Source organism: Oryzias latipes, chromosome 19 (genome assembly GCF_002234675.1).
Source record: "Oryzias latipes chromosome 19, ASM223467v1".
In the NCBI taxonomy this organism is placed as follows: domain Eukaryota; kingdom Metazoa; phylum Chordata; class Actinopteri; order Beloniformes; family Adrianichthyidae; genus Oryzias; species Oryzias latipes.
Genome location: NC_019877.2, coordinates 11,723,802 through 11,747,901, shown reverse-complemented (window position 1 = coordinate 11,747,901; position 24,100 = coordinate 11,723,802). Strand labels below are relative to the sequence as shown.

General features: G+C 38.0%; 1 protein-coding gene across 4 annotated transcripts in view; it reads left to right on the top strand.

Annotated features, from left to right (window-relative positions):
• ctbp2 (C-terminal binding protein 2) overlaps positions 1-24,100 on the top strand; it is a 104,233-nt gene that overhangs the window by 34,366 nt on the left and 45,767 nt on the right. For 2 of the 4 annotated variants that reach the window (XM_023949168.1, XM_023949169.1), the window contains exon 2: positions 16,665-16,861. The exons of 1 other annotated variant lie outside the window; for it this stretch is intronic. In XM_023949168.1, the coding sequence (XP_023804936.1) occupies positions 16,804-16,861 (58 nt within the window). In that variant the 5' untranslated portion in view covers positions 16,665-16,803. Of the gene's footprint in view, positions 1-16,664; positions 16,862-24,100 lie in introns of those variants that run through there. One more of the 4 variants, XM_023949175.1, reaches the window with a different exon arrangement.

The following is a 24,100-nucleotide window of genomic DNA, read 5'->3' as shown; positions in this document are numbered from 1 at the left end:
ATCACTTGTATAGTACAGTGGGCCCCTTGCACAACGTGTAGGGTTTGGAGGGGTTAAAAAAATGAAAAATTCATACGGCACACCCGTGTCTCCTACTACCCCCATACTTACCCTTTGTGCTGTTTAAGTGTTGGCCACGACTTGTCGCCTGGAGCGTGCCCATTGAAAAAAATGTGTATGAACATTTTTGCTCACTGTTGATTTGAATATTTTGTGGGCACCACCTGTATTCTCTGTACAGGTTTGCCTGTTTTGCACGCATATCCAGTTATGAGGGCAGTTTTTACTAAGGCCTAAGATTCTTTAAATTTAGCCAGTCCTCCATGCATGGACAAATGTGGATTTCATAAATGTATTTCTTGTATTTTGCTGTGATTTCTGTATTTTTGCATAGTATTCCATACTTTGCTCTCAAAATGACATTACTGATACTCCATGTGGAGTGGAGAAGCTAATACCGACAATGCAGTCCGGCCGTGCTGCAACATATTAGCGGTGTGGTAAACTGTGTCGTCTCCATAGAGACAATTATTAAATCTGCACTGTATTTAATGTATTTAATGCTTGAACTTGTGTTTTTTCGGGTTAGATTTTGAAACAAATCTGCATTTTTGAGCCTTGCAGAGTAGTTTGGAGACCTAAAGGTATTTTTAGAGCCAACGTGTCAGTGTACATTATATGACACTGGATGAAACGTAGACGCAGGCTGACATTTGGTGTCATAGCAGTCCTGCTAGCATTGTCAAAGTCCAGTGGATGTTTGTTTGTTTTTTCTGCAGAGAAAAGCACAAACTCTACAGTGACATGAGGACTGCATTTGTTTGAAAGAATTCCCACAAACAATAGGCGCACGCTTGTTGATTTGCACAACACATACAGGGTTGTAAGGGGAAAAAAGCGACTTAGTGTGGCTGTTAAATATACATTAACAGCTTTCGTCCACTGTGCTGTGCTCCATCTTTGCAAAGATGGGAAGCTTTGCTCTCTAATAAATTCAGGTATGACAGCATTATCTGGGGGTCTGCCAGCAGAGCTGCACACTACAATAACTCAAGGCGGGCATCTGAGAAGTGTGTGAATTTGATCCTGTGCCAGTGTGATGAATAGCTGTTTTTTCTCTTTTGTTGCCGATCAGCACTTTTATTCTGCAGTTAATCCACCGGGCCGTGTGTGTCTCTCCTGTTGTAATTTTTCACTGTGCCGCGCAGGAGTGTGTCTTTTTGTTCACATAGCGACTTCCTGCACCTGGGTGTTTGTGTGTGGGTGTATGTGTGTGTGTGCACCGATAGGATTGACATCTTGTGAGGAGTCAGTGAGGACCTGGAGCCATGCACAACAAGTCAACAGACACTGTTTAGGAGAGGCTTGTGACTTTGAGTCAATTGTTGAAGGGTTGGCAGGTTGTGGCAGATAGTGCAGCTTAAACTGTTAAGTTATTCAACAACTAGCGGGTCATGACTTCGATTTAGCCCATTTTCAGCTGAACTAGTGTCCGTAATATAACTTTATGATATTAAACTGTATATGAGAACTGGACACAGTGAGTGTGACATCACACGTAGAAGATGTCTTACTTCTGGCTCCAATAAATTGAAGTCAATTCAGTTGCCTTTTTTTTTTTAGATACGGGCGTTGCGTTGTTGGAGCCAAACAGTGTCTGTAAGCAGGGATTGGTCCAAGTTGGATTGAGTCAACATTTCTGTGGCAACCACTCTGATCAATCAGGAGTGAGCCTGTTGGAGGTCTACACCACTTGAAAGCGGGCTCACTTTATCAAACATCCTCATGTTACTATTTAAAACTGTTAGAAAATAATGACTGAATTCCAAACTGTCATTATAAACAGCAGTAAATGTAAAAGCATAAACAGATTTTTATAAATACTTTAAAACAGGTTAATTTTTTTATACACTGTATCATAATATCTAAAAAAGTAAAAACACTACTGTTGTGCCCTCTATCAGGTCCTCCATGAGCAGTTCTCGATGCCAAATTTACTTCATCTGTATCCCTTAAAGGTCACACTTATCCAGAGAATAACAACTAAGGCTACGTTCACACTGCAGGGCTTAATGCTCAATTCCGATTTTTTGAAAAAATTCAATTTATTTTTTTTGCAAGGCCTTTCACATTTCCAATTAAATGCGAACTTTTGTGATCTCCTGTGTGACCGTGAAATGACCCAGAAGTGACCCACATGCGCAGAAGAGTACTCAACGGTGAACGACGTCACTCGTTGTTTGCGGAAGTAGCTGTCAGGTTGGGAGGGCTGGTGAGAGTGAAGGACCCAAAATGCAGAGACGGGAGGCACACGGTTCCAGAGCAAGGGGTTTATTGTTAACAAAAGGCGCTGCAGAGCAGGGTAACAAAACCCAAACTAACTGTGGGCATAGCATGAACACATGGCAGAAGGAAGTTAGGAGAAAGAAGTCAATGGACCAGGAGAGATTAGAACCAGGGAAGTAAAACTCAAAACTATAACAGTAAACCTTTCAAGTTTTAAACTTGTTGTAGGCACAAATTTGTGCAGTATTTTGTGTTTTTTAGGCCTCATTTTTGCCCTTACTCCCATTTGGTGTCCTTCAGAGAGTGCATGTAATATTTTCTTAAATTAGACAGTCTTTTTTTATATTTGTAGATATATAGGTACACCTAAATAGATTGTAATATCTGAAAATGGTTCAATTTTTTGTCAGGTATTCAAGAAACACAGTTGGTATATTAAATGTAAACATAGCTTACAGATCGAACATTTGCAAGCTTTACACATTTTTCTTGTACTTTTGGAAAATATGGCCTATTTTTAAAAAAAATTATAAAATCACACCAGACCAATTGGAAAAGGCTATTTGCTGCACAAAACTCATGTTTCCAGTCTTTGTTGTCTATTGATTATACTGAATCCAAGTATTGGACACAGTTATATGTTTAACTTTGAGTCCAACCAAATAACACCATAGTGCACTTAATCCAGACCCAGGTGACCTCCCATTGAGTGAGGTTGGGAAAAAAAAACGAGCTACTATTAGACATGTTATCCAAACAGCTTTCATTTTTCTGTTTGATTTATCCAGTTTAGCAGAACACACTCTGTAAACAGGTTTAAGCAAACACAATCACAGAGCAGATTACGGCACTCATCAGGTTGGACAAACAAACGATTAATGGGTTAAAAGTTGGTATAACCTGTTTATTTCTTACAGTTTTACACTCCGCCTGATCTTCCCCACCTCTTTCAGCTTCTCCTGGCACCAGCTTTCATGAGACTTTAGACTCCTGGTCATATTTTAAAAGAAGCCTGAACACTTTTAGGCCCCCTCTCAGCCTCACGGTTGCCCCATCTCTTCTCACTGGTGGCCGTTCTCCAGAGAGCTGTTCTACATACAGCAGACAAGGAGCTCAGCTTCACGAGAAAGCCTGCTGAGACCCTGCACCATTTATCTCTCAGCTGCAAGGTTGGACCAGTGCTAATTGACCGAGCTGTGTGTGTACATGGATATGTGCATGTGTCGCAGTCCAGGTCCCTTGAAGCATGGCGCTTTAGCGGAGCCTGAGATGATGGGATGTGTGGTGAGACGTGAGGGAGGCCAACTCTGTGTTGTAAGCCCTTCAGAGAGGGTCTTAGCTAAAAAGAGATACTATTAGCTCTGAAGATGTGTTGCACAGCTGGATTCCCTGCCTTCTAAAAGCAAGAAATATATACATACCGTATTTTTCGGAGAAAAGTTGCGTTATTTTACACTGGCATTGTTTGTGTTGTGTGTGTTTAAAACTTTGTTGAAAAAGCAATAAAAAAAATAAAAAAAAGTTGGGTTATTTTATTTTGTTTGCATACCTAGGCCGGGGGTCAAACTACTAATATGATGTGACTTATTTGCGATTGTAAAATGTAAATAGGAACAACTGCTAAAGGGCACTGTAGTTGTAAGTATCAGTATTTGCTAGTGCTGGATATCACCAATAATTTTCAGAATCGAGCTGTGGTCCCCAACCGCTGGGCCGTTCCCCGGATCAATCGGCACCGGGCCGCGGAAGAAATACTTAATTATGCCGGGTTTTAAAATTCTTTTATTTTGAAAAATAACCGGATTCTCTCAGCTACACGTTCGATCACTTGAAACTTAAGAGTTTGGTCAGAGGAGCAAAAGTAACTTCATTTGAACAATCTTTTAGTCTAAATAATCTTGTTTTTGAAAATCAACTGGATTCTCTTGGTTACATTTCAGTCACTTTAGCGCTAAAAGTAGTCCGGCAGCGTGCAACACAAGAAAGGTTATATGTGGACAGTTTTTATGCAAATGGATAAGTGCATTTGGAAGAACATGCTGCGACTTTAAGACAAAAAACAAAAACAGTAGGCTACCAGGAGTCCTACTTAAAATATGGATTTATCGCAGCAAATCAAGCCTGTTTGCATGATACTCATAATATTCATTGGAATATGTTACCAGAGATTGATGCTCCATTGGTGTTGATATCTGTTATTATTCATATTAAAACATTTCTTTTTTGTGACGTTTATTTTTTATTTTTAAAATAATAGCCCAAAGTTAAGCATCCTTTAGTTTAGTTGACTTTTTAGCGTGTTCTTTATGCTATGGTTATCTGAATAATTGTTTATATGTTGTGCTAATGTTCTAGATTCCTCCCAGTTTTCATGAAGCTAAGTAAGCATCAATGTGTTACATTAGTGAATCGTGCATATATTCAGTCTATTATCTATTGTATTGTTATGATTTGCCTTTCAGTATGAAATGTTCATTTTGTCCCTGTATTTTGTAAAATAAGTTTCTCCCATATGCTCCAGTAAGACAACTTATGATTTTTTTCTTCTTCATTATGTATTTTTTTAGCAGCTCCGGAGCTTATACTCCCAAAAATACATTGTATATATTTTCGATGACATTGTTATTAAGAACGATAAGTGCATGCCTTTCTGGCTCCCATTTCTTCCTTCAAGGAACCTGGTTTTAGAGACGCTTCCATGTTCCCATGTGTCAGCAATTAACTTGTTGCAATTATTTTTAATAAAAGTGATTGGCAGAAGTTCAACAGTTGAAAGTAGAGTTCCTGCCTGAGTCCACGCCTTTGTGTGCACAATGTTCATGCTCTTTCTGCGTTCCTCTCACCGCTCCGCTCTGGACTCTATCAACACATTGTTTGACTTGGCCTCCTCCCAAAGTAAGCTGGAGTTGGCCGTCTCACCGTCTGAAGGGAGAGGGTGTGTGTGTGTGTGTGTGTGTGTGTGTGTGTGTGTGTGTGTGTGTGTGTGTGTGTGTGTGTGTGTGTGTGTGTGTGTGTGTGTGTGTGTGTGTGTGTGTGTGTGTGTGTGTGTGTGTGTGTGTGTGTGTGTGTGTGTGTGTGTGAGTGGGCACATGTTGGGTGGATTGGGTGGGAGGCACATCACTCTGCTTGGACCAGGAAGCTCTGAATCATGCTGGCTTTTCCTGGAAGGGACGCAAAGGGAGATTGCCTGAGCAGGCTGGACTCGGGCAGGCTGTCTAAGCCGGAGCCTGGCCTCTCGCTGACACCAAGCTGGTGGCGAGCGCAGCTCTTACTTCACCCTCACAAGGCGCTCCACGCCTTCCACATGCTCACCAGGCTGGCACACTGCAGGCTCTTTCCTGTACTGGAAGTGTTGTCAGCTCTGGCTTTGGCATGTGCTGATAACCTAGTGCAACTTTTTTTTTTTTTTAAACAAGATTTTATTGATTGGATTTAAAAAAGTGGATCCTAGCCACTGCACATTAAAAGGTTTCTTCCTTGCTTTTAAATTGTTATGACATCCCACCTTGTTTGCTGTTTTAGCATGCTTAGAGAGATGAGCAGAAACGTGTCAGGCTGTCACCCTCCCACGCTGTCGCAGGCCATGTTTAGTTCAGGGAAAATCGCACTCTTCTCTGCCTGAGGTGTGGAGGATTTGGTCATGTAAGCTGATATCAAAAGTGGAGCCAGTTTGCTGCTCTAGTGGGTCTACACCTTTGTGTTTGCTATGTTTTGTTGTTTTTGTCAGTGCCGACAGATTTAACTCTGGACTAACTCCAGCATCTTAAAGGAAAACGTGTCGTTCTTCAAAAATAACTTTTGAGGAAGTATTGTCTTTGTTTGAAAGGAATAACCAAAATCAAAATTGTGTTTAGACTTATAGTAGTTTTCCTGAAGGAATTTAAGAGGGTATTTGAGGTATAGATGATAAAATATGTCCTTTTTAGGTCTTGGGGAGGAATTTACCTTGCTCTCTCATCTGAGTCTCTGAAAAAGCTCCCAGAGCTGCACTCTTTGATAGGAATCAGCAGCAGAGAGGGATGGAGATTGCTCAACACATCTTTGCTCCACAACGTCAGATAGCTGCAACATTTCTCTCTTCACACAATTTCCTTGTCAAGTTCCAGTGGGAAATTAAGTCATGAGGAAGAATTGCACAAGTTATTCAACTCCGCTTGAAAAAAAAAAGAAGTCTTGTGTTTTTACATCTTTGGCAAGAATTCCCCACAGAACTCACACTGAAGCATCAAATCCAGATTCAAGTTGTCGTAGCGTCAGCTGGGAAAAAAAAACTGAGATAAATACACACTACAGGGAAACAGTGGATATGAAAACTCATTAAAATATTTGATTTAAGGCTTTCATGATGCACGCCTACTTCAGAAACCTGATAAAAATAGCCACTTCCTGTACATTCTTTACTCTTAATCGCTCTCTTTAGACGGCTCCAAGACACTTTGCATGTTTTTTTCAATTTACATCAGTATTTTTGTTCACCAGTCTTGTAGTTGCATAATAAAAACTCAAAAGCATCTGCATTCAGAACTGTTTCCACTCCTACATCATTTTAATCTTTAATCTCTGCAAGTCAACTTGTGATGTTCGAAAACCACAGCAGCTGCTGCAGATTTTTCATCATCATGACTGAATAAATATTGAATTCAACTCTGTGTGCACACTGTGCCAAGCCTCTGCAGTCTTTAGTATAATAGAAAATTCGAACAAGCTTTTTTGCTTCAGATCTCCAACTAAATAAACATGAAGTGCAGTAGCTGAGGAGTGGAAAAATCGCGCTATATCTTAATGAGAACAAATTCAAAAACTAAAATAAAGTGTTACAGCTGGAAGTACTTAAATCTTAAGTGAGGATGACTGAAATGAAACACCATCTCATTTTCTCTGCTCGTAATTTGAACTCAAAACATTGATAAATTGGAAGAATTTGAATAATACATCAGTTACTTTTGAAAAGATGATAGGAATTCATTTGGGGAAAAAAGATAATCTAATGGAAGAAGAAAAGATCAAGAGAGACCTTATTTTCTTTTTACAAAGAGAATGAATCAAACAAAATGTCTGAAAGATGTGCTATGAGGTAGATATGCTAAAGCCTGAAAGCAAAAACCATTTTGGGGTCAGTCAAGAAAGAAATAAAGTTATTTTTTTTTTTTATAACATTGTAGCATATCAAGTTAAAAAGGATTTAATTGCCATTTTGACCTTTTTCACTTGCCATGAAAGCACAGACAAACTCTGAAACTGCCATAACTGTGGTTGACCTGATAGAGGTTTGACTGATACACGGTTTACTCAGCTGCGGGTTCTTAGGTTGTCCAGGCCTCTGAGGGGTTGTAGGGAGGAGCGGTGGCATCGTACAGAGCGCATAGGTGTGTCTTGCAGTTCCCTTGAGATTTGTACGGCAATCTCAAGGGCCACCGGTAAAAAATGAAACCTATGATTTTCGTGCGTTAGGCGAAGTATTTCTATGACTAGTGTAACTTTCATGCACTTATGGGTAATGCAGTCGTTTGGTGCCCTTACACCACAGTCTAGTTGGTAGTAAGGTGCGAGTACTGGCCCCCAACTGACCTTGCGCAAATCTTGATGCACAGGGTGTCCACGTGACATAGGATTCCCACACAAACAACACTTTGTGCCGAATTTCCTTATTTCTAAAGCTTCATACACACTGGAGATCTGTGGCGCACTCAAGACCGTGTTGAACGCGGGTTTTTGTACACGCTTTTAGCATATGGTGTTCACACAGGTCTCAGTACCAAATACTAACATGTGTACTCACAGTTGGAAGAGCCTTCAAGCAAAATGTTGAATGAGTGCAAATCTCTCCAGGTTTTTGTTTTTTCTTTTTTTTACAGCTCTATTCCAATAAATAAAAGACTTTATAATTCCGGCCCGGCACAAACCACAATTATTCATGATTGACACTACCCATACGTCACTACCAAAGCCGAGTTTGTCAGGAACTGGTGGTGGAGGACCCAAAATGCAGGAGACCAAGCTTGGTGACAGGAAATAAAACATTTAATAAATAAACGGAAACATGACAAAACTATGGGGAGAAACAAACCAGTGACAAAACAGAGCAGAGCAACCAAGACACTTAAATAGGCTGAGGGTAATTAACTGAACTGAAGACAGCTGTGGATCATGAACCTGAAGGTGGAGTGACAGACAAAGAAAACCAAAAACATGACCAAGAACAACAAAACCACTGAATCCTTACAAAGTTCCTCATTGGTCAGAGTTCAGCTGAATTTAGCCTTGTGCACACGTTCAATTGCCGTGTGTTTGGTACGTAGAGCCCGAAAGCGGACTTTAAAACTTGCGTAGTGACGCATGAACCCAAGAGTTTTGAACACAGAAGCCCAAACTGCGCACATGCGCACGTTTACATAGACTTTTTGTTGAAAGTGGTTGCTTGATCGCAGATTAAGATTTCCAAGCCCGTTGTGAACGAATCATGACAGTCTAATTGCGCAGTATGTATGGCCCACCTCCTTTCCGCGTACAGGTTTGCCTATTTTCTACTCGCACCGTCCTCACCTGCAGTTACGACTAAGGCTTAAGTTATTTATGTCTTTGCGAGGAGCTGGCGATGAAACATGTTCAACTCAGGACTAGTTACTTTTCTACACTTGATGCTAAAAAAACGTTTTTGAGTTAAGTATTAAAAAAAGGGTTATGTATGGGACTCAATTTCCGGCCGATATCTTCTAAAAGTTGAAACTCCTATTAAAAATAGTGAAATTATTTGCGCTTTTCTAATGAGATGGTGTGAGGAAACTGGTGGCTTTAATCCCCCTGAAAGCTCTTTTACCACATGCTTCTCCAGTTCCTACTCAGAGTCTAAATACAGAGATGTCGTATATCATAATGATGTATAGGGCCTCTGTTGGGGGTCTGCACTGCAGCACCTTTTCTCTCTCAGGGACTAAAACAGACAACTATTTGTTAAAACAGGAAAACAAATGATAAAACCATCAGATACTATGTGGCTAGTTTATGTTTTTAAGTTAAGAATACAGTATGAGTATATAAATATGAATATTTATGTTTTAATTTAAGAATACAGTATAAATATATAAATATTAATATTTATTTTTTTAAGTGAATGTATAATTGTGAATACGTCTTTTGAGGTTTTTTGGAGAAAAGTAAAGTGAGAGTTCCGGTTTTATGCACCCATCAACATTTTTGAAACCACGCTGCAATTTTCCCAAAAACACTTTTCACCAAGGCTGTCAAACATTGCAGATCTCTAAGCCCTGCAGGAGTCTCTCTCGGAAGTCTTGAAGGAAATTGTAGCTCATAAAAAGGGTATGTTTCAATTTTTATTTAAATCTTCTCTGTTCCTTTAGAAAACCCTGGTGATATTCTGGATAAACTGCAACTTGAGGTAAAGAAGCGCCAGAGTATTGCAGACACTTACAGGTTCCTCTAGTAAACATTTATCTGCCTTTTGGATAAAAGGAGATTTCTTCAGATTTGATAGTTATAAAATATATTTTCTTCACGCTTGTGTATGATATATTTCTAAATAAAAAATTCTGTCTGCTCTTTTTCATTTTTAGCTTTAGTTTACAGGCGGTGACTGTATTCTTATGGCCTATTGGATAATCTAACATGTCTACCTTACTATTATATTTTAGTCAAAACAGGTCAGGTAAGGTTTTCTTACAGGTATGTGGTCTCATTGATTAGACCGAAATACATGCAAATGTGTCAAACGGTAAATCATGCATAGTTTGGTTGGGATGTGATCCAACAAATACACCCACATTTAAAAAGTGTGCTGTATAGATCGCATCGTGGAAGGGTCAATAGTTGATAAGAAAGGCAAACAGAAGGCCGTTTCGGGCAAAATTCGAATCCCAAAGCATCAGAAAAATACAAACTGCTCCTTTGTGCGAGACTCAGAATCTAAATGTCTGCCAGTTAGATGGATGTCAGACTAATTATGGCTTGTCTTCACAACAAACCAGAAATCGTCTTGCTTGTTTTGGGCATAGCAGTAAGTTTCCTTTAAAGCTTTTTATTTTAGGACTGTGGCATCTTTTACCTTTGTCTCTTGTATTGGGCTATTTGGTGCTTTAAATTGTTGAACACAAACACACTTCAGAATTAATTAATGAAAAATGGAATAAGAGTCCTATTTTATTATGATCTATCTTGGGGGACTTTCATCTCTTAATATTTAGGTTTTCCTGATGAAGCCTGATATGCTTGACACCACATGTTGAGCTTAAATTGTCTTTAAAAAATGGTCACCCTTTGGTGATAGTCTTTGTGAGATGTTTAAATGTCTGAACCAGCCCCATAAAGTGTCAACACCAGGCGCCTTCCTCTCAGCTGTTAGCCCACCGTTTTCCTACCACTTCTTCACATCCTTAGAAAGTCAAGTCTTGCTGGAGCAGACCCCACGGCTTAATGTCAGCAAATTAATTATGGATTCACCCAATTAGTTCACAGACTGCACTGTGTTTGAGGCAAAATGATTATTCCCCCGAATGATGTCTCTTCTAAGTCCTTGCCCCAGTGAGCATTGTGCCTCTTACAACTGTGTGTGGTCTCTTGCATGTGTGAAGTGACACACAGCAGGCAGGTAGCCTGACCTTTTTAATTATTTAGTCTCTTAAATCCATCCTCAGTCACTCAGTGGAGTCCAGCCTCCAGTTTGGGCTTTTAAAACCAGTCCAAAAGCATTTCCTGAAAAGGAAACTTATTGATTTGTTAAAGTTAGATAACAATTTAAACATATATTTTTAAAGAACTGTGTAGAACTGAATTGAGCGTCGATCCTTAGGTGAATTAAATCAAAGCGATTATTTTTTATTTTATTTTTTTGCTTGTTTGGTTTCTGGTAAATCTCAAAAAAGAACATGTCACTTGATATTTTTAAGTAAGATTTTCAATAAACTTAAACCAAAGTGTAAATATTGATATCAACAAAACATGTTTATAATATCTTCTCGTCAGCTATTGCACCCTTCTATTTTTTATATAACTGGAAAATATAATTGTATTTCGTAAAAAGATGACTAGTATTTTTTTTTAAAAGAGAACTAGCAAAGAATGCTATAGGCCACTGTAGGTGTCGTCGTCTCCCCCCCCCAGGAAATAGAAAATGTTGCTGCTGCTTATACTTCAGAGAGACTTTCAGTCAGAAAAACAGTATTTCTCTGTTCTGATAAAGATGCATGCACAATATTAGCATTTGGTCTTTTGTTATTATTTTATGATCTGCTTTTTTTGTTTCTATATTAATGCGTACACTAACTATCTTAAAGAAAAAAGTGGTTTGTTTAACGACGACAAAAGAAAGAGACTCACTGGATTACTGCGTAGATGTTGCTGTTAGCGAGTTAACAGACCTGTGAAAAAGTTTTCATGCCAATAACTTGTAACACTTTTTTGATAAATGTCAAAAACTGTTTTTTTAAGAGGAGTTTACAGATAGGCAAGTGTGCAATCATTTTTTTGTGATTGCTCAGACTTCACCTCTGACTGTTGTTACAAGTACTTTGTGTAAACATTCAGTATTGCTTCTCGAGGCAGGGACACCACAATTCTGTTTAAAACCGATATGTTACACCATTGAACCAGATAGTGAGGAAAGTGAATTATCTCATCCCTACAGGATACCAGTATTACGTTGAAAGTGTCAAACGCGTAGTGTGCTAAATTTAAGAATGATTTTTATTTTTTTATTTTTTTTATTTTTTTTAACTTGTCCTGTCCAACAGCTGGGCAGACAGATGAGAGCTGAGGGCCTCTTGTGTTGGACATATTTTACTTTAACAAGAGGGGTTATTAATCTTCATACAAACCAGAGGTATGTCTGAATAAACCCCTTTTGTAATTGAGGCCAAACTTTATTAATTTCAACCATGTTTGAAAATCTTGGGTGTTGGACCGGACGGAAAAGGAAAGAAGGGAAGAAAAGGGAGGGATGTTAGAGGGAGAGGGGGGTAGGAGGGTGATAATAGGAGGGGAGGGGGGATAAGACCATGAAGCACCATAAAGCAACAAGTTTACTGGTTGTTTATCGTTACGATAAGGTTCAAATGTAGTACAAAAATTTAAGAATGATTTATTATTTATTGCACGAGGCTTAGCATACGCCAACAGAATGGTTTTTCTTCTTTGCTACATACTTATTATGAAATAAAAAATATAGTTTTATGATTTTGTTGTTGTTGTAGTGATAATACATAAATAAAATATCGAATTGAAACAAAACTGTGGCCCAAATATTGACATGCACCCGAGTGGGGGCTGACCTGTATGGGTGCTGTGGTTTTTGGGGTTGTCTGGCCCCTGTGGAAGGGCCGCTATATATATTTAGAGTAGCGGCCTGTTCTACGTAAACAATACTTATAAGCCCTTGTGCCGTCCACAGAATTTCAGGGGGTCGACAAAAATGAAACATCCACACAACAGGCCTTCCTCTCCCCTACTTTGTCCTTGCTTTATCGTAAAAGTTTTCACTACAATCTACTACTCACAGCGTGCCTTTGGGAAAAAAAAATGCGAGTGACCATTTCGGGTCTACCATATTAAAATTTTGTGCCTGTGTGCCTCGTTTGGGTTTGAACAATTTTTTGCTTGCAGACATCCCATATTTAGCTGTCAGGGCAGTTGTGACTAAGCCATTTGAGATCTTCTATGTAAGACAACTCAACCTACATGCTAAGAGAGTTATTAATTTATTTAATAATTTTTGGGATTCATTTTTAATTTTGGAACCTTTGGACTCCAGGACCCTATGCTTGTTTCATTTTTTTTTGTGTTGGCTTCTAAACCTATTAATAATGCGCTGCCAACTCAACCCCATCTTAATAGAAAATGATGTGGGTTGCCAAGCAACAGAGGCAGGAAATACAGTTGTGAAACTGTACTGTCCGTTTTACATCACCGAATGATGTAACCCGTAAAAATATTTGGCTGCATCAGTGATGCAAAGACGTGCAAAGAGAACCTGAAGAAATTAGGAGCAAATATTCCTTTTAGGGACTGTTGTAATTGTCTTCAACACAAAAAAATGGTAAAAGTTAGTGTTTGGAAACTGAGATTTCCAAAATTGACAAATTTAGGTTCAATAGATCAGGACTAACCAGCACGCTGCCATGTTGAGCTTTTCCAACTGCTACTTTTGTTGTATCACCACCATCACAGCAAAGGTTCACTTACTCAATGAGTTTAGTAAATGCTGTTACATTTGCAAAGTTGCAATATTGTAGTCCTGAGATTGATGGGATATTTCAAAATGCTTTGTAATATCAAATATATTTTCCACAATCAATATTTTGCAATAGACATGAGACGATGTAATCACATGTTTGGACTTTCCCGAAAGAAAATCAAGGAAGGGAAATCAAGTGATTTTGTGAAATGTCTTGATAATTGTGAAATACAGAGATCCCTCGCTCTACTGCGATTAACCTTAATGGTTTAGTTTACTACATTTACATAAATCTGCAATACTGATCAGATCTTTGTTTTTATTCTAGAAAACTTAACTTATTTTTCTACCATGGTTTGAACTTTGAGAGTTTAAAAAAGAGAGAAAAGTGTGAAAATGTCTGTCTGAGAAAAGTCAGTAGTGAGGAGTTTTGCATCTATTATCTTTGTGGATTTCACTTGTCACATGTTTTTTGGAATGTAACTCCCATGATAAACAAGGGAACATTGTATGTCCATTTGCTGCTTCATAGACTCTAATCTAGTTTTTTCCATCCACAACTTTCAACAAGTGAAAAAAAATGTTGTTTTACTGTTTGTTGTTTGTTTTTAACTAAATAATCCGCTGATCCAGTTTATGTATGTAGCAACCTACAACATATCTTAATTTGTAGATGTAAACTATAAACACGTCTTTCAGATGTTTGCGTCATGGTTATTGGTTTCCGGTCAATCTGAGAAAAGCCTGTTTCCTCTGTGTCGTTACTGTCGGGCTTTATAGAAACAGTGATCTCTGTGTTGGACTGAGTTTGTGGTGTGGTGTTGTACTCACAGCTGAGCCATCCTTGGGAGACAGAGCCAACTGTCACCAATATGGATTCCCGCGGCAGCCGTGCTCGCCACTCGTGCACAAATGTTTCTCTTCAGCCGCTGCCGCTATAGCCTGGGAGTTTTATTGATCACCTAATGCCTCTTAAATATTGTGTGACCTTTGTGTTTGGATTGATTTAGCAGAATCCCTGCTTGAATCCCTTCTCTGGCCTACTGAGAGCATTATGAGCTTCAATAACAGTTTTTTTTCCTTCGGAATCCACCCATTTTTATGAACTGGTGAAGGGTTGGGCCTTCTCGTTGGGTAAGCACTCTCTTTTTCCACTTTCCTCCGTCTATCACCCCTTAAGCCCCCCCCCATATAGACACACACACACAGAGTGTACAGCTCTGGAAGTGGGCCCGGTGATTGATGACTGTGTGAGGGACCTCGGCACCACTGAGAGATGGACGGATGAAAAGGGAAGTGGAGGAGGGATTGAGATGAATCAAGTAACAGGGCGAGGCTGTTAACATGCCCAAGCTGAGCACGTCATTGTTTGAAAGACAACCTGGAAGTAAGCTAATATGCAGCTTCCTTCTGTCTAAATAACATTTTTTTTTCCTGGTACAGAAAATCTTTGATAGTTGAGATGTATGGGAATCTCCCTGAAATTTAAGCTTCTGTTTACTCGAGATGACTGCTTTGCTTATTTTCTGCCATTAACAAAAGAAGACGGACTACATGTCTTTCTGCAAAACCTTTTCTGGGGTTAATCTAGAGGTTAATTGCATACCAATCAGAACCCTCATGAGAGCGGTACTTCCTGGTGGCAGGGGGCCTTTGCTGCAGGACAATTCCACCTTTTTAAAACATTGGTTGATTTGAGGAAAAGCCTAGAGTTGACTGCATGAGAAAAAGAGTTGATAGCTCTGATAAATAATAGATTTTTTTAGCTTTATACAAAAAAAACTGATGTTTAGAACTTTAAAGTCTTCTATACGTACTGAGCTGCCCTGATAATGTCAGGTCCTTCCTGCTGCCCACACCAGCTCTGAACCCCCCACTTGACAGGCCAATTCTGATAAATTACACTGAAGGCTGGAGCACAGGTCACCTCTCGTCTGTACCACCCTCAATCCCAGCTGACAGCTCCTGAAAGCTTTCTCGATTTCCTTTTTTTTCCCCTTCGATCTTCCTTATTAAATGGGTAATTGAGTCTTTAAGGAACTGTTTTGTCCCTGATGCTTCTCAGGAAAAGCTCCTTTTTTAGGAGCAGGGACGCCTCAAGCTCTGGTTCTGGATGAGCAAATTCAGAGGGAGTTTCCAGAGGGAGAGTGTTCAATCCTCGCTGTGCCTCGCAAACTTGATTTTAATTCATTTCCTTGCTGATAGTCATTCTTTATGTACTGCCAGTGTGGAAATGTGTACTCTACTGTTTTCTTCCCAACAATGAGGCATTTGTGGCGACGATGATTGCCTGAAAGTCTGACAGCGTAAATCAACTGAGAGCTGTGCAAGATAACACAAAGGCTTGTTGTTGCATTTGCTATAACCTTTGGAAAAATTTTTAATCTTCTTATTTGAACTCTTCTTTGTGGCAATGATGAAGGAGTAAAACAATGAATGGACTTAATCAATGAATCGGATTATATTCCTACGATCCAACCACATCAGTCTGTCTGAGGCAATCGACCTATACCATAATTGAAGCACTTCAAAATGAATTAAAATATACAGTATATCGATATTGGAAAATACTATTTGGAGTGAGGCAGGGTAGGTTTATTATATTATAACATAAAAACTACTAAGAGGCATAACAGCAGACAACACATATAAATTGAACTGTTAAAATGAACTGTCACACCCTTACATGGGCGTATGTAAAGGGATGAACCACCTCCTGTTGATCTAACTGTACTAACACTGCACATCTGTTAGTCTTCTTCAGAGAAGTGGCATCATTTTGTTTTCAGTCAAGTTTTATCAGGTTCCTTTATGATCTGAAGTCATTTCTGTGACTTCTTGACACAAAGTCTTTCATTGAAGACGCCGCAGCGGCACTGCAGTGAGACAGCAATGTGTTGAGAGATGAGTTTGACAAAGTTGACAGATGGAAAACGCACTTTAAACAACAACAAAAAAAAGAGATGAACTTTCTGAGCAAATGGAGCACTTTGTCACCAACCGAAGCTGATTGCTTGTGTGTGAGAATAGGTGTGATTCCCATATCTGTTGCCTCCAGCGCTTTGTGAGCAAGATCGACTTTCTTGTCAAGGATTCTTTAAAGCCTTCCGAAGAGAGATTTGTTCCGCTCTCACAACACTATTTTGCGCGTCTTGTGAACCAAGTGTCTTTGTGTTTTTGTTTTTTTGTCTTGCAGGTGTATATACTGAGGCGTTATGCCCCGGGGAATAGAGCTGACAGTGCACTAGGAGTCTGAACCGTGGCAGTATTTGTGGCTGAGGAGGAGAGGTTCCCCGCTGTGCTGTGCTGTCCTGTGCCGTGCTGCGTTTGACGCCATGTCCCTGACCGACAAACACAAAGTGAAGAGACAGCGTCTGGACCGGATCTGTGAAGGTGAAGCTCAATCCGTCACACCTTGACTTTTTGAGTGTTCTGGGGGGGGGAAAAACCCAAAGATACACACCCATCTTCGCAGCAATTACAATTTTTATTTCACGGTTAATTAAATGCAGATTAAATATTGATTCTTAGTGTTTGGAGCCTTGGTGTATCAAATCTGTTTTCTTAGTATTATCAAGAAAACTATTGACTTTATTTCCTTGTTTTTTTGTTATAAAAGCATTTAAATAACTAATCTCAAGTGAGTTTTTGATGTTGAAAACATCATATTTGTTGTTGCTATTCTCCTAAATCTGTTAAAGTAAGTATTTATTCAGCAAATCAGACGACTGAGGCTCAACGCAGAAATCCTCATTAATTTCCGTTTCTCTCAGATTTGGATGTAAAACAAGAGTTCCAGCCCCCCCCCACCCCTCTCTCCACAAAATGGTTGCCATGGAGACAACATTCCTGCAGACCAGCAGGTGTTTGGGGGGGGGAGGGGAGTTGCATCATTTTCCACATGGCTAATTAGCATCCAGATCCTAACATGTGTCATAAGGGCCATCTCTTCCGCTTTTATTAAAGTACATCCCATCATTTGATGATTAAAAAACGGAGCACAAATTGGAACTTATGTGAGTTTGCTAGTTTTTTCGAGAGCACAGACTGTTTTCCCCAGCAGATAGTCAGCCACCATGTGGGATAATGGAAGCCTGCAACAAAGCTGCCAAGTTTTAAACATACACAAACACTTCCCTGTCAAGAAGTCCTGCAAAACATCTCAAGACAAGATAGATGTTTACCCGTGTTTGTGCGGGTTATAAAACATACATGTTGCTGCCATTGGTTTCCTCATGATGCGGTGTGTGCTGAATATTTTATGTTTGTTTCATATTTTAGTATGACATGATATTAATTATATTTAACAAGTTATTTTGTGTCACTATTGTCACAGACGTTTTCTTTTTTTCTGTAAATTTAGAAACATTGGTAAAGTTTTAAAGATTCACTCCAAAAAACGTTTTTGGGGTTTTTGAGTGGGGTCAAGATGACCCCACAAGACAGTTTGCTAAACCTTATTTCTTCAATGATGTTTAATCTTCACTGGAGTCCATGGATTACATGAAATCCTCTCCGCTTTCGTCATGGTAGGGATAACATGTCAATGTAAGGGTGGGGTCATTTTGACAAGATAACACAAGGGTCACGTGCCTTTACAATGCAAAATGAACTTTTTTGAGCTTTTAATTGTATTATAATGTTCATTCCTCACGAAATGAAACCCCAAAGCGATATTTTGATCCATTCACATATTTCTGGGTATTCCTCTAAAAACCAGTTATCTGAGCACCAGCCCCTCAAAACGGTTGGGTCCTCACATCCATAAGTATGAACAGGGGGGAGCAGAGTCTGCACTGCCAGCACCGCCCCCAGGTTAAAACACACACCCACTTTCTTTGTATAGCTAGTGTCGATCAGCTGTTATTTTCTATACACAATATGCCCATCCATCTATTTTTGCAAAAATTCGGTTTGTTTTTGTGGGTGAAACGCAAACACGCTGCCGACGCTGACGTGAAAGCTGGTGCCTCAGAGATCGAGTCGTCTTAATTTTGAGTAGGAAAAAACATTTTATTAAAAATTTGTTCTTTGCTGTACCATATGTTATCATATAAATAGATATAGTTTACACTGAAAGGCTCAAGAAAAGAGTGATTTATTCTTGTGGCATTTTTTTTTTAGTGTTGCAGGACATGTATTTTCAGAAAATTAAGCTTGAAATAGCTTTTTCTGAGTATTTCTTCTTTCAAATTGTTGTGAATCAGGAGATAAATAAGAAATTCTGTTTGAAAAAGATTGTATTTGTGACAGAAAATATACATTGCGTCAGGCCACAAGCTCACTGCTCTGCTCCATTCTGATGCATCCCCTAGTATATGAGGAGATCCATGTACGTCTTAGTTTTCCCCGTCTGAGCCGGTATCTGGCTCCAAACTGTATGACTGGATAGCTCCAATATTATTCGCAATTTTTTTGCTTTGGTAATGTTAGGTTTGGGTTGTGAGAGGTTGTAAGCTAGCAGGAGAGCTTGTAAACGGAAAGCTCTCAGTAACATGGAGGGAAAGGGGGTCGGGCTTGATTCATGTTAACTATCCCGCCCACAATTCAAAGGTGAATCTCTGAAGGATTACTGCCGCTCTGCAGACATTATGTCCGACAGAACAACTGCTTTTTTTGGGTCTTCAAATTTTGGATCTCTTTTTTTCTTTCTGTTGGTGACAGAAGACGAGCCTTTGACCTTAAAGATTAAATACGTTTCTAAGTTCATTGTTCCCTCGTTTATCGCTATGTTATGTGCTAAAAATAACCCAGCGATTGGTGAAATCTACAAAGTAGGATTACAGATGTTTTAAGGCAGTAAAACCCCTCACTACACATTTTATACACTTTTCTCATACCTACATGAACATTTTCACACTTTTCTCTCTTATTTAAACTCTCAAAATTCAAACAAAGATCTGACAGTGATCAAAGATTTATATAAAGTTGGTGAGATGAATGTATTTTCTACAGGAGACACGGCACAGAGAAGATTGAATGACAAAGGTTTACAGCCAATCAGGTCGCAGAACACAAACACTTGGGAAAAAAAAAAAACTAAAAAGAAGCATGCAAAGTTACACTTTAAAAAAATACACCGAAACCACAAAGGGTGAACCGCGTTATAGCTAGGGACCATGTAGTTTTATGTCCTACGGCAGGGCTAATGGTGCAGAAATCCATTTGTAAATGACGTCTTTGACATTTATCACTTGACTGTAAAGGATATATTAGTCTTACTCTGCCTGCTACATTTTCAGTTTGTTTATTTGTGTGTTGTCTCTTCTATGGCTTGTAGTTTTTACGTGAAACTGAAGTCGAGTTTCTGCAGTGGGCTTTTCTTTCAGCACTTTTTTTGCCTTGAACTGCGATATCTATAAGGCTTTATGCTGCGACTGTCAAAGCAGAGGTGCACGAGCATATTTCTGTTAAATTAGCAGCGAGGAAAATGAGAAGTGCCGGTGTGCAAGCAGTTTGTAGCCTTTTGAATGTACCATTTTAAACCCACTTGTTTGACAGTGCCCACCATGTTTCCTGCGCTTGTGTTTGTGTGTCTGTCAGAGTTTATCCTGAGGTAAAATCATCTCCTTTACGCTGGCTGGGTCCCCAAGAGGCTTGTTAAGCTGCTGGGGCCTCCTGAAGCTAGTGTAAGGGGAGCGGGGGGGGGGGCTGAGGCAGACATGACTGAAGCGCTGGAAAATGAAGCTAGACGCACCATTACCCCCAGTGCCAGTATACTTGTTTTGTTGCAGGGTATAAATGCCTCAACGCTGCTCATTGCAAATGAAACATTGGATCCTACTCTTTATAGATCCAAGGAAAGTTGGCTGTTAGCAGCTTTTGACATCCAAGTTTGTTTTAAAACAGTTTTTTTTTATTTACATAGTAGTTTTAAAAAATGTAAAAGCAACTGGAATATTAATTCATATAACACAGACAACACATGTAATAGCTTTAATTTAAATGAATTAAGTTAAAAATGACCTATTCAGCTTTTTGAATATGCCAAAAATTCAATTCAGTTCAATTTTGTTTATATAGCCCAATATTACAATATAATCAACGGGCTTCATAGCTGTAATTGTATAAGCAGAGGGAATCAGTCATAAAATACAATCGGTAATTGCTAAACTGTACTAAACTGATTAACTGGACATCCCTGCCCTTAGAACTTCCTTCTTGGTAAAAGGAAAAACTGAAGTAGGGAACCTGTAAGTGGAGGGACAGATGATGCACCAGAACTCTTAGAGAAGAATTAGCCTATCTAACTCTACAACTACATGTCTGTATAGCAGATAGGCTTCATCCAGATGGATTTGTGAAATACAAAATCTTATAAGTGATAAAAGTAACTTTAAATGAAGCATTTAAAGATATTTCTGTGTCAAAAGCACTTAACATTGCATGGAAGTTCTTTAGAGTTGTATTTAAGGTGGAAGTCAAAGTTGCTATAGTTTTAAAGTTGGCATTAAAGTTCTGTTAACTTTTTTTTCTCAAAAATTGTTCGATGATAGTTTTGTTGATGCCTATTTTTAACTATTTTCTTTATTATGATTTAGAAGATGACGTGGTTCATTAAGGTTGTGGAGATGCAGAAATAAACCTGTCATTTCACCTCTTTCCTTTCTTCCATCAACACTGTTGGTTTCAGAATGTCCAAAGCAGGACACAGTCCCTGAGAAACACATTTTAGCAATCTTTTCTAAAACTCCCGAGGAGATTGAGGAAAAAAGTCAGAACATTCAGGAGCCCGAGGTGCTACCACAGATCTCTAAAAGACAAAAGGGGGAAACCACCAAAAAGATTCCAATAATTTTCCACTTAATAGAAAAACTAGAAGTCAGTGTGGCAAAGCTTTAAAAATGTTCATACCCCCTCAGCACTGCCGGCAGTATAAAAGCAGAATTTGAACGGGCACTCTAGTTTCTCCCAAAAAAAAAAACAACCTTACAAATATGAATAAAAGTAAAAAGACACTAAAAATGATGCGTACTTGGGCTCTGAGTCAACATTTGTAATTTAAATAAACAGATCAATAAATATGAACAAGGATAAAAAAATACAATAAAAATACACAAATAACAAATAAATAAATTAAAAGTAAAAAAATAAATAAGTAGATGAATAGATAGATAAAATATATTTCAATGACAAATAAATATTGATATATGCACATAAATTTAGATAGAGAGAGAGATAGCTAGATAGATTAATTAGAAAGATAAATAAAAATATAAAATAGACATAAAAATAAATAACTAGATTAAAAAAGAATTACAAAATAAACAGATTTAAATCAATAAAGAAAGGAAAGATAGTTAATCATACTGAATCATACATAAACATACACAACTAACAAATAAATATATAAAAGTAAAAACTAAAAACAAAGAAAAGCGTATAAAAATTAATTGATCAATAACTATATAAAAAATACTTTCATAAAATTATATTAGAACTATAAAAAGATAAATAATAAGAAATTGGAAAACATAATTATATACACATAAATAAAAAAATAGAAAACAAATGCATAGATTGATTTAAATAATAGAAACATAATAAAACAAATAAATAAAATCTGTATACACATCTATATATGCATTTAAGTTGAACAAAAGAATTTAATACATGAATCAATAAACAAACAAACACAAATTAATTAAGGAAAAAAACAAAATAATGCAACCACGAGGGGGCATCATCTTGTGCTTTCCTGTGCCGGTCCCAAGTCCGGATAAATGCAGAGGGTTTGTTTGAAAGGACATCTAAACTAAAAGCAAAGCCCAAGCAATCATGCAAATCACAAACAGCGAATGTTTGCTGTTATTGTCCAGCATAACACAGATTACTGGCTGTAGTTTGTTTCTCTGAACCTAAAAATAGTCTCTAAGAACAATATAAAATTAGTATAACCACTATGACAAACAACAGCTTTATGAATAAGAATAAAATATAACCTTTTTATAAATGTAAATAAATAGGTCAATGCATACATACATGCAAAAATACATAAAAATCTAACAGATAAACAGATAAATCAATCAATAAATAGACGAACAGAGGAATTCATGTATAAGTAAATGAACATACAAATAAAAAATAAAATTAACACCACATAAAGCAATATTCACAAAAATAATGCACCGCAAGGATCGACAATCTTAGTTTTTATGTGCCAGTCCCAAGTCTGGTTAATAAAGAGGGTTTTGTCAGGAAGGACATACAACATGAAACCAAATCACGGAAATCTCAAAAAGGGAATGTTTGCTGTCAAAAAAATCCTGAAGGGAACAGAAGAAGATGTCTTACCTAAAGTCCTGGACATTATTCGTGCATGGCAAGACGACATTTTTCAGCTATATATAAATGAATATATATATTTTGACTTTTTCTCCATATATCCCTTTTTATGACGCCAACTACAGACCGTCTATTCCAACTAAAGAGTTCCATTTGTCTTTGGTCACTAAATGATTATATACTATTTTCTGTTTGGAATAATCAACATTAGTCTTGAACACTACTTAGTCCAAGCTCGTTATTTTAACCACAAGCCATTACTGGTATCTGTTATAATATCTATCAACGGTTTTGCCACTACATCCAACAGTTCTTCCATAGAGTTTTACCAAGTGTGAGATTTTTTCAGCAGAGGGGCAGTGCCATGACAAAATAAGGTTTTGTGCTTTCCTAGAAGTGACCCACAACGGCTCTTTTAAGAGCCACCAACAGAACCCTTTTGAGCTTGATTATCTCTTTTTCCAAGCATGTCATCCTAACCTTTAAAGTACCATACTTTTATGAACATAATGTGCGAAAGCCATTATTTTCTCAGAAATTGACATTGTGTCTTATGATCCAGTGCACTTTGTTTATGAATTCTGGCTGTGCTAATCGACCTGAAACCTATTTTATGTGATACACAGTGCTCAGAAATCTGTCAAAATCTTTTATTGCGACTTTGCTAAACTACTCCATTTGATGGATTGTCAGGGCATTACACCTGCCGTGGTCAGCAGCCTGGTGAAGTGATGCGTGAGCCTTGTGTACCAAAATGAACTGAAAAATGAGTGTGTTGTTTTGTTATTTAGCTGTCGGAACTTAACAATGTTTTGAGTTATTATGAACAAATTGAATGAAGTTTGACCCATCTGTAATGTGACACTCTTGTGAATGCCTGGTTATTGAAATGAATAAGAACGCAGTTTTCTAGACAATATATAGAAAACTTCCCTTAAACCCTCCTGCCTCTTTGTCCTTCTAGGCATTCTGTTTGGAAGTTTTTTTGAGTAATAATTCAAAGTATTATGCAATTCTCAATTGACAATTCAAGATGCAATTCAGGCTTGGAATATTAAAATACATTTTACAATTTAGAATTCAATATCAAAATGTAGAATGTGACACAAAACAGCATGGCACTTTACAATGCAATAGATTTTAAGTTACTTTAAAATGAATTTAAAGCAAACCATGTATTAAAATGTCATATTTTAAATACTGAATTGCAAAATGCATTTTCATTTGAATTATGACATAAAAAATCCATGACAATTTAAAATGCAATTGATTAGGTTTTTATTTAATATTTTATTTTTAAAATTGTCATATTTGTTGGATATTTTATTATTGAATTCTAAATTGCAA